Below are 15,390 nucleotides of genomic sequence, written 5' to 3' on the forward strand. Positions count from 1 at the left end.
GTTTTCAAATTTAAAAACAAGTAGTTGAACTCTTTCTTCAAACAAAGAGTATACATTGAGGCTTGTTATGTAAGATAAATGAAAGTGGATCTAATAGGGTAAGGAGCTTGGAGTTTCTTCCACCCTCCAGTGCCACGGCCTTTGAGGCACTTCAGTGATGCCATGGAGCCTAATTTGAAAAATTCAAGGATAGGACTTATATTCAGTACTAAGCATCGGAATACTAGGTTCTAGTCCTGGCTGACTTCATCCCATAATACACTTGAAACTTGGGCCAAAGCAATTTAAAATCCTTGAGATTTATAAAGATGCAGATAATCTTTGCCCATTATAAGGTGGTGGTTCTGAGGTTTGAGTCAAAGAGATAATCTTTACGAAAACACTTGGTAAAGTTGTAAAGCAATAAGTAAGCAAATGCTGAGTATTTTTGCTATGTAATATGTTACATATTGAATTTTGATCTCTTTAAAAAAAAATCCTGAATTTCCATTTATAGGACTGTGTGCTGAAGAAGTCCATTTGTGTGGAGAATCTGCTGCTATTGACCTGGTTACTGAGCTCATGTACACGACTGGGGAGGAAGTGGAGGTACTAGATTATGTGCTTTGTTGTCAGTGTGACATATCAGGTAGCCCAGAGTATCTGGGTATCAGCCTCATAGGCATCAGATAGTGGCAAAATAAGTTGAAAAGAATGAAAAAAAAAGCTTCATTTCTTTGTGATGGGCTAGATCATACATATTCAGCTGAACTACATGTTCTGAAGTTGTGACACACTCTTCGGGAGTATAGTAGATATTCCTCAGCTTCTCCTGACAAAACCTTCTGGGGTTTGAGCAGATTTCTTTAGAATTAAATAAATCAAGACTGTTGGGAGTTTGAGGCCCAGCAAAATGGCAAGTTAAATTTTGTGCTTTTCAAAGTCTTATGTCAGATATTGGGAACTTTGATAAATGTTTTAACTGCCAGTGACAGTTTGTGTCTCTTAAAATTTCTAGGGTATGAAATACTACTTCCTTTTAAGCCCATTAGTTTAATGCTCAGATTTCAAGGAGATAGTGGGATGTAGTGGGAAAACATTCCAGGTTCCAGTCTAGGCGTTGCTGTTACTAGGCAAATCCCAGAAGGCTAGGATTAGAAAAAGCCTTAGACCTCCTCTTTTCTTGAGCTCTATTTTACCCTTTCATAAATAGAAGTACCAGTAACAACCCCTCTGAACTCACAGAACTGCCTTGAAAATTGAATATGTGTGAAAGAGCTTTGAAAACTTATGAAATACTATAGAATATTATATTACTTTACAAATGCCAATGAGAACTAATTGTAACACAATATCAAATTAAGTGCTTTCTGTATTTTCATTTGTAAGACATTGGTACTTAACAGTTTTTAGCTGTTCTTGGATTGTTTTGCATGTTTTTCACTTAATTATTGGTTACAAGAAGTTGAGTTTGGTGTGATTTTTATAATATCGTGTGTTTGTTATAGGTTCGAAACTATAAGAGGCTTACCCCCATCTCTGTGCTTGACCATGCATTGGACTCCTTAGATAATCTTCAACCTGGGGACTGCATTGTCTGTTTTAGCAAGAATGATATTTATTCCGTGAGTCGACAGATTGAAATTCGGGGATTGGAATCAGCTGTTATTTATGGCAGTCTCCCACCTGGTAATTTTTTTTTTTTAATTGCAAATTGAATATTTTATTAACGTGGTAGGTGTCTCTGTCGTAATGATGGGGCATGGCATCTGTTCTTTTAGCTGTTTTTATTAAGATATGTATAGAAAACACAGTAAAAGATAATTAAGTTGAATGGCTTATCAGTAATTTGTTGTAGGTTATATAAAATTAACGTTTTTCTAGTTCATCTTGATTGGAAATAAAAATATTTTAGTTATAGCTTTTGTTTGCTGTTATTAATAGACTGTATTTTAAATGTTGATTTTATGATTTTCTTACAGAAATTTCATTAAAATACAGACTTTTTAATATCCTTCAAGTTTTAACCCTGAAGTCTCTTTTAATAAGTGTCCTCAGAAATGATAAGGCTAGTGTGGTAGGGGATTATGATGCTACATGAGGGGATATATAAAAGAGTGAAAATAAGGAATAAGTGGCGCTATTGAGGATCTTAAGAAATAAGTTTGTAAAAACAGAGGTTTATCCATAAAAATGGGAAGAGTAGGAGGTGAGGGTTTCCAGCATGATATGACTGAGAACACTGATTTAACATAAACTGTATTGTACCTGTTTTTCTTTTAGGGACCAAACTTGCTCAAGCTAAAAAATTTAATGATCCTGACGATCCATGCAAAATCCTGGTTGCTACAGATGCAATTGGCATGGGACTTAATTTGTAAGTAATTTGTTATTAATAAGCATGATTATTTAGTGGATTAGATGACTTTTTTTTTCTCTCCAGTTTTCTAATTGGCGTTGGAATGTCCAGTCACTTTGACTTAGGAGAGTGGGTATTACAGTATAGACCTGAGATTTATTTTGCTTATGAAAACATAGTATAGCACTAGGATGTTTAAGCCCTTCCTTCCATCACTTCCAACCTGTTATATTACTTATTTTCTCTTTCTCAGTCAGTAGGTGTCTGAGAGCCTGTTATGCATTTGGGTAAATCATTATCTCTAGGGATAACAATGTTAAGCCTAAATATTCCCCTCTGGGGTATCAAGGCAACTTACACCATTATAGAACTATAGCCATTAATAGCAGCCAAATTTTTAAAACAGTCTGAGAATACTTTATTTGGGTTATTTGTAAAAAAAATTATTTTTATAGCTTTATTGGACTATAATTTACATCGTACAGTTTACTCATTGTAAGTGTATAGTTTGGTTTTCAATAAATTTACATACTTTAAAAAATACTATATGAATGTAAGAGAGTAACCAAGAGCCTCTTCTTTATTTTTCACAATGAGCAAAATTTCAAGTATATCTGAACTAGAATTGGAGTGAGGATTTATGTGATGACCCAAGTAATTTAAGGTTTCTTTGGTACAGCAGTCTGTGAGATCGTTTTTGTTTCTTTTTCAGGAGCATAAGAAGAATTATTTTTTACTCTCTTTTAAAGCCCAGTGTTAATGAAAAGGGGGAAAAAGAAATAGAACCAATCACTACCTCTCAAGCCCTGCAGATTGCTGGCAGAGCAGGTAGATTCAGCTCAAAATTTAAAGTAGGAGAGGTTACCACCATGAATCGTGAAGACCTCAGTTTATTAAAGGAAATTTTGAATAGGCCTGTGGATCCTATACAGGTAAGGTGTATGTGTTAATTACTTCTCTCTGGAGTATGGTCATTTCTTCCTTCACCCGCCATTCAGACTTTTGCTTCAGACATTTGGAAACATAAATGAGAGAAAAAGTTGTGCTATTAAAGTAATGCCAAGAAGCGCCTACTTTACTGTTGTTTTTTTAAATAAACTTTTTATTTTTAAATACCTTCAAACTTACAAGACAGTTGCAGAAATAATACAGACTCCATTCCAACAACTCCAAAATATTCCTATCCCCCCAAATTCCCAGATCCACCAGTTTTAGCATTGTTCCACATTTGCCGTATCAGTTTATCTATCCTTATGGCCAGTCTTTCTTTAATTCTATCTTTCTTCTGTCTATTTACTTATCATTTAATTTTCTTGAACAATTGAGTGTAGGTTGTATACATCATTCTCCTTGAACACTAAACACTGCCATGTACATTTCCTAAGAACAAGGATATTCACTTACGTAACCACTTTAAGCACAATTATTAAGTTCAAGAAATTTATTATCAATATAAAATTTACAGTCTATATTCCACTTTTTTCATATGTCCCAATAATGTCCCTTTCAACCTTTTCTCCTCCCTTGTTAGATCCTGTCTAGAGTCACATATTTCATTAGTTATCATTGTCTCTTTATTTGTTCTTTGCTTTTTTTTTTTTTTAATTGTGGGAGCATATATACAATATAAAACTTTCCCATCTCTACCACTCCTAAGCATACCATTCAGTCAGTGGGGATTAACCATTTTCACAATGTTGCAGTACCTTTACCACCTTCTATTACTGAAACTTTCCCATCTCCTCAAATAGAAACCCTATACCCATTATGCATTAACTCCCCATTCCTTCCCTCCTCCCTCCTCTACCTCCGGCAACATGTACTCTAATTTTCTATTAGTCTCTGAACTTACATATTCTCATATATATTTTTTGGTTACCATGGGAACTTAAATTTAAAAGCCCAAATCTACGAGAATCTTATTTGCTTTGATACCAACTTAACTTCAATAGTGTATTTAAACTATGTTCTTGGGAAACGGAATTTGGCCCAGTGGTTAGGGCGTCCGTCTACCATATGGGAGGTCCGCGGTTCAAACCCCGGGCCTCCTTGACCCGTGTGGAGCTGGCCGTGTGCAGTGCTGATGCGCGCAAGGAGTGCCGTGCCACGCAAGGGTGTCCCCCCCGTGGGGGAGCCCCACGTGCAAGGAGTGCGCCCGTGAGGAAAGTCGCCCAGCGTGAAAAGAAAGAGCAGCCTGCCCAGGAATGGCGCCGCCCACACTTCCCGTGCCGCTGACGACAACGGAAGCGGACAAAGAAACAAGACGCAGCAAATAGACACCAAGAACAGACAACCAGGGGAGGGGGGGAAATTAAATAAATAAATCTAAAAAAAAAACCAAAAAAAAAACTATGTTCTTATATCCCTCTGTCCCCGCCACCTTTATGTAGTTCTTGTCAGCAATTACATGTTTATAACTTATGAGTCCCAAACCACTGATTTATCATTACATTTTATGTAGGCACACTTTAGATCCTGTAGAGAGTAAATAGTGGAATTAGAAACCAAAAATAAAATAGTATAGGCATTTATATTTTTTTACCTTTACCTTTTTTACCTTTGTTTTTACCTTTATCAGAGAGCTTTATTTCTTCATGCAGCTTTGATCTATTGTCTATCATCCTTTCCTTTCAACTTGCAGTACTCTTTTTAGCATCTCTTGTAAGACTGGTCTAGTGGTGACAAGCTCCTTCAGCTTTTATTTATCTGGAATATCATAATCTCTCCCTCATTTTTGAAAGACTGTTTTGCTAGATACAGAGTTCTTGGTTGGCATCCCACTACCTTCTTGCCTCTGTGGTTTCTGATAAGAAATTGTCACTTCATCTGATCAAGGTTTCCTTTTACATGACGTGTTGCTTCTCTCTTGTGGCTTCTGGAATTCTCTCTGTATCATTGGCATTTGACAGTTTGATTATAATACTCCATTGTGTGCATTTGAGTTTATCCTGTTTGGAGTTCGTGAAGTGTCTTGGATGTGTATATTTTTATCTTTTGTTAAATTTGGGATGTTTTAGCCAATATTTCTTTGAGTATTCTATCTGCCCCTTGCTTTCCCTCCTTCTGAAACTCCCACAGTGCATATAGTGATAGAGTGGTGTGCTCGATGGTGCCCCACAGTCTTAGTTTTCCAAAGGCTGCTGATACAAAGTACCAGAAATGGGTTGGCTTTTATAAAGAGAATTTTATTTAGGGTAAAGCTTATGGTTCTGAGGCCGTGATAAATAAGGCATCAGCAGAGATGTTTTCTCACCAAAGTTAGGTGCCGTATGGTACAGCAAGATGGCGGGTCATATCTGCCTAGATCTCTGCCTCCCACTCCAGGCTCACCGTCTCTCGGAGCTCATCTGTGAGCAGTCAGGAACAGGGTTGTCTCTTTCTGGCAACCGACTCTCTCAGTCTCGACTGCTTGGCTTTCTTCTTGAGCTGTCAGGCATATGGCAGGACTCGTCTCCTGAGTCTTGAGCTGCTCCGTGGTCCCAGCCCCTCTGAGGCCTCTTTCCATGCCTCAGTACTCTGGCAGTTGCAGACTCCGGGACCTCTCTCAGCCCTCGAGGCTTCTCTGTTTTCCTGCAGTCCTTTCTCACATGGCAGGATCAGTATGGTGGCTTTCTTTTCCTCGGTGTGTCTGTTACTTTTTTTGTCTCTGTTTATATCAGACCCAGCAAGAGAGTGGAGACCCAAGCTGACTAATGCCTCACTGACATAGTCCATTCAAAAGGGTCTCACACCTACAGGAATGGATTAGTTCAAAAACATATCTTTTCTGGGATTCATGGAATTCAGGCTGTCACACACAGGTTCCTTAGGCTCTATTCACTTTTCTTCTTTCTGCTTCTCAGACTGAATGATTTCAATTGTTGTCTTATCTTCAGGTTCACCGATTCTTTATTCCTTCAGCTCTCCTGTCTGCTGTGGAACCCTGCTAGGGAATTTTTAATTTCTATTACTGTGGTCTTCAGCTCTCTTTGGTTCCTTTCCATAATTTCATCTCTCTATTGATATTCTCTTTATTTGCTGTTTTCCTGATTTCCGGTACTTGTCCATGTTTTTCTTTAGTTCCTTGGGCTTATTTAGGACCATTTTTTAATCTTTGGTATGTCTCAGGGCTGGTCATCTTCATTGATGGTTTCTAATATTTTTAATCTTCTTTGCCTGGGCCATTACTCCCTGTTTCTTTGTATGTTTTGTAATGTTTTTTGAAACCTGATATTTTAGTGTGTTATTGCTAGAATTTTGACTCTGAGGTTATCTGTTCCTTAAGATTGTATCCAGCTAATGTTATGACAGAGCTATAAAAAAAAAAAAAAAGCAAGAAAAGAAAATACCTTTCCCAGACTTTGCATATTGACTTGTGTGGATGCTCTCCCTCAGAGTTTATCCATGCAGTAAATTTAGAGAATAGTTCCAGGCCAAGTGTAGATGCCTCCCTGATCCTTTCTAGACCTGTGTCTTATCTTGTGTAGGGCCCTAGGAATGTCCCCTCTTCCCTAGGAAGCAGTTTCCTCAGGGTCCTGGGTGCTACACAGCATGTCCCACAGGCAGCATTCCCTTGCCCTAGGTAGGTATGACTTGACTCCTCTCCTGTAGCTTTCTCTGAGACAGCTCTGTGAGCTTGCTTCTACATGCAGAGCAAATTCTGGGATGGCAAACATGTGAAGAGTGAACTGGTTCAGTCCTCTGGCTACCACCAGAGAGATTGGGCCAGAGGTACATATTCCCAGGGTGTGCATGAGGGTTACTCTGCTCCCTTTGGAATCAGGACCCACCCTGGGAGTGCAGGCCAGCTCTGTGCTGAGCCTGTGGGGATGGGGGAGGGGCAAGCCAGGGCACCATGCGATCCTACCACTCTTAATAAAAAGATTTATTTTTTATTCATTTATTTCCCGCCCCCCATCCCCCACATTGTTTTGCACTCACTGCTCTCTCCGTCCATACGCTGTGTGCTCTCTGTGTCTGCGCATCTTTTTAGGTGGCACTGGGCACCAAACCTGGGGCCTCCCATGTGGAAGAGAATTGCTTAATTGCTTGAGCCACCTCAGCTCCCTAGTTTGTTGTGTCTCTCATTGTCTTTCCTCTTTGCGTCTCCTTGTTGTGTTACCTTGTTGTGTCAGCTTGCCGTGCCTGCCCATCATGCCAACTTGCTGTCTTGCTTGTCTTTTCCAGGAGGCACTAGAGGCATCATGTGGTAGATGGGAGCTCAATCTCTCAATTGTTTGAGCCACATCTGCTTCACCCTACCACTTTTTTTTCTCCACCTGGTTACGTCATTGTCTTTTCGGTGCGTCACTTCGCTATGTGGGTCCTGTGCCTCTCTGTGCCATCTGGGGAACTGCACCTCACTGCTCATGTCTGGGACGCCTTTTGTTTGTTTTTTTTTATTATTATAGCAGGAGGTCCACGGGATCGAACTTGGGTCCCCTATATGGTAAATGGGAACTGAGTTGCTTGAGCCGCTTCCCCCACTACCACTTTTAAATTTATTTTTTTCTTGATTTGGTACCCACCCTGTTTCCGCAATCTTTTAACTGTTTTTTGTAACTTTGAGAATAATATTTCTGCCAGTTCTTGCTGGTTGTTCAAAGCTTCTGTGGGAATACAGAGCCCTGAAGCTTCTCACTCTGCCATCTTTATTAGGGCAGGGCTCTACTTTACTGTTTTGGAGAGGCATAAGGACTCAGAGAGGTCAGAGAGTGGTGTGCAACTGAAACGTCCAGAATGGAACAAGTTTCATTACCTAATTTTTCTTCAGTTCTTCTGGAATCTAGAAGCAGGCGGGACAGGAATGGTTGCTTTAGGTAGGCACATTGAGCTATCTAGCAGTCAGCAGAATTGTCAGAAGCCTGAATGTAGAAGAAACCTCGAGTGTTGGGGAGAAACAACACTAAGCAGTGCAACTTCAAACCAGTATGGACAAGGTTAAATTTTGGTTAGTACAGTTAATGAATCAAGAGTATATATTTTTAAACAAAATCACTACTGAAAAAAAAGATGAAATGTTAAAGTTACCTATAATAGAAAATTGACTTATGTGACTCATCTCATTTTTCAGTGATTATAGGTAAAGAGAATTATATATATGAGATTATATGAGAAAAAGTACCTGGATGAAAGCTGTAGTTGAAACAATTTCTGTAGCTTTTGTTAAGGGTATGGTGAGATTCATGGGTGGCTCCTAGGGCAGTTAGTAATGACATCCCTGTTTCCCTCTCGCGTCCCTCATTTCTTTAACTCATATTCTTCCTCCCCCTTTCATGCCTCCTATCTGACTTCTCTTTTCTGCTTTTTCTTCCCCATTCCCTTTTTTCTTTTGCCTTGCTTCATTCTTTATACTCAGTTTTGGGCATTTCTTACCATTACAATGTAGCTAGAGATAACTGACTTGCAATTAGGAAACTTCTCATGTATTTATGTATGTATGTATCCCAGCCACTTTTATTGCCTTAATGAGATTGGGTTTTTCCTTATTCATTTTTGTTCTTTGTGGGGAATTGACACTTGAAAATTTGTTTTACATTAGAAAGCATTTTTTGGGAGTCTGCCAGATCATTGTAGGTTTTATGTGTAGGACAAAAAAAATGTAGGCGCAGATGTGGCTCAAGTGATTGAGTGCCTGCTTCCTACATGAGAAGTTCTCGATTCAGTCTGCAGTGCCTCCTAAAAAAACCAACAACAAATAAACAAAAAAGAAAAAACCAATTGAGGGTAGCTGATGTGGCTCAGTGGTTGAGCACTGGCTTCCCACCAGCAAAGTCCTGGTACCTAAAAAAAAAAAAAAAGTAAGCAAAAGACTAATTACTAAATGTGTACAATCTGTTTGCTTTACAAAGTCATTATATTGGCTCCCAATTGGTAATAAATGGTAAAATGATTTTTAAAAATATGTATTATACTGGAATTCTTGGAATTTAATTCATTTGTGAGACCTTAGCCTGGATGTAGGATTTTATCTTGAAATGACTTAAGAAAATGTGCCCTTTAAAAAAAAATCAGGTGGTTTTGTTTTTTGCTTTCACTAAAGGCAGCTGGGCTTCATCCAACTGCTGAACAGATTGAAATGTTTGCCTACCATCTCCCTGATACAACACTTTCTAATCTCATTGTAAGTAGAAATTCACTTTTAAAACTCCTTTGTGCTGTGTCTTTCTAAAAATGTTGGTAATATGCCAGAGAATTACTGGTCAACCTCATGGGCATGCATGGATAGTCTAGTTTTGTAGAAATGTAATATTTATGAAATTTATATTAAAAGTGAAAACTTTTTCTCAAAATTTTCTGGGACTTTTCTCCTGACAAATCTTCTCCGTGAGTATTTCTGCTTGGGAAGGATATGACGAAGTTTATTAGCTTGAGGGGGCAGTGAATAAAGCAGACCTTTCTGAAAGTCTGCTATGGATTAAAGAAATTGTGTTCTGTAAACTTGTCTAATTTATTCGTGCCCAATTTGGCAGTCCAGTATTTTCATATATCTTTTTTTCTCTAGGATATTTTTGTAGACTTTTCACAAGTTGATGGGCAATATTTTGTCTGCAATATGGATGATTTTAAATTTTCTGCAGAGTTGATCCAGCATATTCCATTAAATCTACGAGTGAGATATGTTTTCTGCACAGCCCCTATCAACAAGAAGCAGCCTTTTGTCTGCTCTTCATTGCTACAGGTAAGCCTTTATCTTAGTGTTGTTTTGAATTGTGTCATGTTGATACATTTCCCCAAAAAGTACATTGTTTTTCAAACTAAAAAATTGAAAGGGTGCCCTGTAATAGGAAAGACTTTGTAAGTACTTAAATATAAAGTGATTCCCTTTTTTCTTACAGATAACTTTTTGGGGTCGAGGGAATCCTTGCCTTGTTTTGGAGCTTATATGGTAGCCTTTGTGAAGATACTAAAGCCAAATGATTAAATTTTTGAGGGGTGTATGCTTTGCCTGATGATGTATTTTTTCCGTATTAATGTTGGGGAGAGAGGGGAGATTAGGAGCTAGTGTTGGCAATAGTATTCCAATTTCTTAACTGTAAGACACTGAGCCATGGGTGGTTGTCTTGTATGAGGATGATTCCAGTGTCCCAGCTTCTTTTTACCCCTTCCCCTCCCATGTGGGAGAGAGGCACCCAATCTCTTGAGCCATGTCTGCTCCCTGCTTATTGTATCTCTCATTGTGTTTTCTTGTTGTGTCTCCTTGTTGTGTCACCTCATTGTGTCAGCTCACTGCATCAGCTTGCTGTCTTGCTTGTCTTCTTTAGGAGGAACTGGAAACCAAACCTGAGATCTCTCATGTGGTAGGCAGGTGCCCAACTGCTTGAGCCACATATATATATATTTTTTAAAGATTTATTTATTTACTTTATTTTTCTTATCCCACTCTCCCCCCGATGGTACTCTCATCTGTCTGTACACTGTTTACTTGCCTTCTCCAGGAGTTACTGGGAGCCAAACCTGGGACCTCCCACATGAGAGGCGAGTGCCCAGTGGCCTGAGCCAACTCTGCTCCCTTTGGGCTGTGGCATCTGCTGGCTTATAGCATCTGCTCCTTGCAGCAGAGGTGGTGTCTAGCTCTTTGCAGTGGGGGTGGTATCTATTTGTCTTCTTTTAGGAGGTACTCGGACCCAAACCCGGGACCTCCCATATGGAAAACAGGCGCCCATCTGGTTGAGCCACATCCACTTCTGCCCTATATATTTTTAGAATAGATTTTTTTAATTAGAGAAGTTGAGAGCATATAAAATAATCATACATAATATGTAGAATTCCCACTCATCATACCTCTACCAATACCTTGCATTGTTGTGGAAAATTTGTTATAGATTATGAAAGAACTCATCGAAGTATTAATATTACTGCTAACCATGGTCTACAGCTTACATTTGGTATATTTTTTCCATATCCTCCCCTTATTATTAACACCATGTATTAGTTTTGTACACTTGTCATAGTTCATGAGAGAGCACTGTCATTTTTGTTCTGGGAACCACAGCCCGTCATCCACCATACGGCTCACTGTATTATACAGGCCCATGCCTTGTTCAGTCCATCCAAAGTGTACACTCAGTGAGCCTCTTTTCTTTTTACCAATTTGGATATGAGATAGAGAGCTCTGATTTCTGAGGAACACAGGAAGTGTTTTTCATCCAAACAGGGGCCAGGAAACGGCAGTGGAAACTGAATGGCCAGCTCTCTCTCTTTTTTCACTACTCTGGGCCCTTGCATGTGCTGCTCCCGCTGTGTCAAGTGTCCTGACTTACTGCTGTGGGGTAGTTGCCATATCCTTTATAGGCCTTAGCGTTCTACATACCAGCTCTAGCCTAATCAAATCTATTTATACATTTATTGTTTCAAAACTAAGTTTTTAATGATGTAAATGATAGATAAATACTTTTTTTTTTTTTAAAGATTTATTTATTTATTTATTTAATTCCCTTTCCCTCCCCCGGTTGTCTGTTTTCCGTGTCTCTTTGCTGCGTCTTGTTTCTTTGTCCGCTTCTGTTGTCGTCAGCGGCACGGGAAGTGTGGGCGGCGCCGTTCCTGGGCAGGCTGCTCCCTCCTTCGCTCTGGGCGGCTCTCCTTATGGGTGCACTCCTTGCACGTGGGGCTCCCCTACGCGGGGGACACCCTGCATGGCGCGGCACTCCTTGCGCGCATCAGCACTGCGCATGGGCCAGCTCCACACGGGTCAAGGAGGCCCGGGGCTTGAACCGCAGGCCTCCCATGTGGTAGAGGAACGCCCTAACCACTGGGCCAAAGTCCGTTTCCCTTTTTTTTTTTTTTAAGATTTATTTATTTATTTGTTTGTTTCTTCCCCGCCCTGGTTGTCTGTTCTCTTTGTCTATTTGCTGCATCTTCTTTGTCCGCTTCTGTTGTTGTCAGCGGCACGGGAATCTCTGTTTCTTTTTTGTTGCATCATCTTGTTGTGTCAGCTCTCGGTGTGTGTGGCACCATTCTTGGGCAGGCTGCACTTTCTTTTGCACTGGGCAGCTCTCCTTACAGGGTGCACTCCTTGCACGTGGGGCTTTCTGTGTACAAAATTAAGACATTATAGATAGGTTGAAAACTTTGACTCCTACCTTCAATCCCAGTCCTCTGAAGTGGTCACTGTTACCATGTTGTGTGTATCCTTGCGGACCTTAACCTTTGCATTTGCCTATGTACATGTTACCTGTAGAAGTTCTAGATTTGTTGTGTGGCTGTGTTTTCCCATAAGCATTATCATAATGAATTATTCTGCAACTTGCCATTTTCTTTTCACTTAATATGTCTTAGAGGGCTTTCATGTCCAGGTGTTTACCTCGAAAATCCCTAGCTGTTTCTTAGAGCTGACATTTGGAGAAAGCTTGCCAGCATCAGGTAGAAGTCTTTTTTTCTCTGCGGTAAATAGACCTGCATGGAGCTCATTCCCATGGCTTTGGCCCTGTTTTTAACATTCTCAATCAGCTGATCTAATGACACAGAAACTCTTTACTAGGGTATAGTATGGTCAACAGTCACTTTTATTTACTGTTTAAATATTAGAACGTGAGATCTAGAGGTTTTAACTTTTTCTTTGATCTCCATCATTAGGGAACTATAAATCCCATTGAGCTCAATTCCTTTGGCCTCTGATGCCACTTAGGGTTTTGAAACTGTGCTCTGTGGAGCTTCTTTAGGCCTGGCTGCTGGACGAAGGTGTCAGAGTGTGTGGGTAGCTCTCCCTCCCCTTCTCCGGGTAGCTCTGTACTTGGCTTTTTTACATATTGGGCTTCCACTATTTTTTTTGTGAACAACAGTATTAAAATTCTACTGCCTTTATTAAAAGAGAACTTGAGAATTGTGTTTGGCACATCTATTTAACAGGTTAGCATGATCACATTTGCAGCCTCCATTGCTATCCTGCTTGGCATTCATTAAACTTAGCAGAGTGTGCCCTACTGAATTTAATAAAATCATAGCATTGTTTAACCATGATTGAGCTAAAGCTGCCCTGGTTCTCTTTGAAGTATTGAGCTTGCTTTGGTTAAACATTTAGAGGTAATTTTCACTAATTTTGAAATGAACCATTTGAAATAAGCTTATTCTCTGAAGCTAATGATTTTGAATTCTTGTTTGAAGGGTCTATTCCTGTCTCCTGTAGTACAGGTGATGCTTAAAGATGCCTGATGCAGTCTGGTGTCTCATGGTTCACAAAAGGGGTATGGTGGTTTTATGTTACCAATGAGGAAGATAGAGCACTGCGTGGTGACAAAGTCACAGCTGGGAAGAGGCAGAATCAGGATTTTAATGACCACTTTTGCCCCAGGCCACCTTAAAGTATCTTTATAATAAGGGAGGGTATTATTAACAAGTTATAGAAAATAAAGCTCATATAAAATAATGTTTTTTTAAATATATAAAAGTATAAAGAAGAAGAGAGATCAACCTACCTATTGAAACAGCTACAGTTAACATTTTGTTATGGATTCTTCCTTTTTCTTTCTAATAACAGATTTAAGTGAACTCTGATTCCTTTTCTAAACTCTTTTCTTCTCTTTCTCTCAGTTTGCCAGACAGTATAGTAGGAATGAGCCTCTAACCTTTGCATGGCTACGTCGATATATTAAATGGCCACTGCTTTCACCTAAAAATATTAAAGACCTCATGGATCTTGAAGCTGTCCATGACGTTTTGGATCTCTACTTGTGGCTGAGGTACCAAAATTATTCTCTTATGTGTTCTCATTTTTCTAAGGCAAATCAAAGATTTTATGAATGGTCTTTTGCTCTTTCAATTAGGCACTATATGAGGTTTATTGTCCATAAAGGCATTTGAGCGTGGTTTATACCTGTTCCAAAAATGATTAAAGAGTTCTTATGATTGTAGTAAAGGTAGCTATGTGAGAAGGTCCACTAGACCCTTGCTACTCTCAAAGGGTGGTCCCTGTACCAAAAGTGTCAGCATCACCTGAAAGTTTGCTAGAAATATAGAATATCAAGCCCACCCCAGCCTTATTGAATCAAATTCTGCATTTAAACAAGATCCCCAGGTGATTCATTTGTATTTGAGCAATTGAGAAGCATTCCTCTAGACCCATGATTCAGAAAGGAGGGACATGTCCCTCTAGGGGAGCATATCAGAATCACTTGAGATGCAAGTGATGAGCTATCCTTATGATGACATATTCCTCAGGTGTGTTGGGGCAGAAATAAAGATTGAGCAAAGACACTGGATGGAGTCTGCAAAAAGAGAAAACATTTGGAAATAATCAGTGTCAAAGTATAGATTTGTCATTGATACTAAGTCTAGCAACTGTGATGAGAGCTGTTTTGTAAAATAATGTGTCTTTTTTCCAGCTACCGGTTTATGGATATGTTTCCCGATGCCAGCCTTATTCGAGATCTCCAGAAAGAACTAGATGGCATTATTCAAGATGGTGTACACAACATCACCAAATTGATTAAAATTTCTGAGGCACATAAGCTATTGAAATTGGAGAGCATGCCAGCAAAGTTGTCAGGAACCTTAAAGCGTCAAGCTAGAAGGATACGTGGCACCAAAACTTTAGGAAATACAGCTGCTGAGGCACCCAGTCCTGTCACAGGAGAGAAATCCCTTGCTTCCAGATTGGTGCAACAAGGACTCCTCACTCCTGACATGTTGAAACAGCTAGAAAAAGAATGGTTGACACAACGAACAGAACATAGCAAAGAAAGAACAGAATCTGAGAGTTACTCAAAAGGGACACAAGGAAAGAAGAAGCAACATGATTCAGACTAGTTTTGTTTTATTTTATTTTATTTTTAATTTTGCAAATAAAAGTCTATTTTGAAAACTTTCCCTCATATGCATTTACTGCCTGCTACAGTATTGTGACTATCTCTGGCTGCTTTTTTGCACAGAAAAATGAACTCTTAAGGATGACTAAACAACACTTGAAAAATACTGGAATGTCTTAGACACTTTATTTAAAGCCTTATATAATGGCCATTTGTAGTATAGCATCAAGACAATATACACTATAAGGAACTCTGCATGGGAATAAAATCCATTTGGTGAATTATTGGACAGGTTTCTTACATCATTGCTGAGAACATCTTGGATGGAAA

General features: G+C 39.3%; 1 protein-coding gene across 3 annotated transcripts in view; it reads left to right on the top strand.

Annotated features, from left to right (window-relative positions):
* Window positions 1-15,121, top strand: part of SUPV3L1 (Suv3 like RNA helicase) — a 32,337-nt gene extending 17,216 nt beyond the window's left edge. For all 3 annotated transcript variants that reach the window (XM_004470541.4, XM_071215831.1, XM_071215832.1), the window contains exons 8-15: window positions 497-588; window positions 1,488-1,668; window positions 2,263-2,356; window positions 3,051-3,270; window positions 9,360-9,440; window positions 9,822-9,998; window positions 13,847-13,995; window positions 14,638-15,121. In XM_004470541.4, coding sequence (XP_004470598.1) covers window positions 497-588; window positions 1,488-1,668; window positions 2,263-2,356; window positions 3,051-3,270; window positions 9,360-9,440; window positions 9,822-9,998; window positions 13,847-13,995; window positions 14,638-15,061 — 1,418 coding nt within the window. In that variant the 3' untranslated portion in view covers window positions 15,062-15,121. The remainder of the gene's footprint in view (window positions 1-496; window positions 589-1,487; window positions 1,669-2,262; window positions 2,357-3,050; window positions 3,271-9,359; window positions 9,441-9,821; window positions 9,999-13,846; window positions 13,996-14,637) is intronic.
* Window positions 15,122-15,390: the final 269 nt, after the last annotated feature.

Source organism: Dasypus novemcinctus, chromosome 6 (genome assembly GCF_030445035.2).
Source record: "Dasypus novemcinctus isolate mDasNov1 chromosome 6, mDasNov1.1.hap2, whole genome shotgun sequence".
Classification (NCBI taxonomy): domain Eukaryota; kingdom Metazoa; phylum Chordata; class Mammalia; order Cingulata; family Dasypodidae; genus Dasypus; species Dasypus novemcinctus.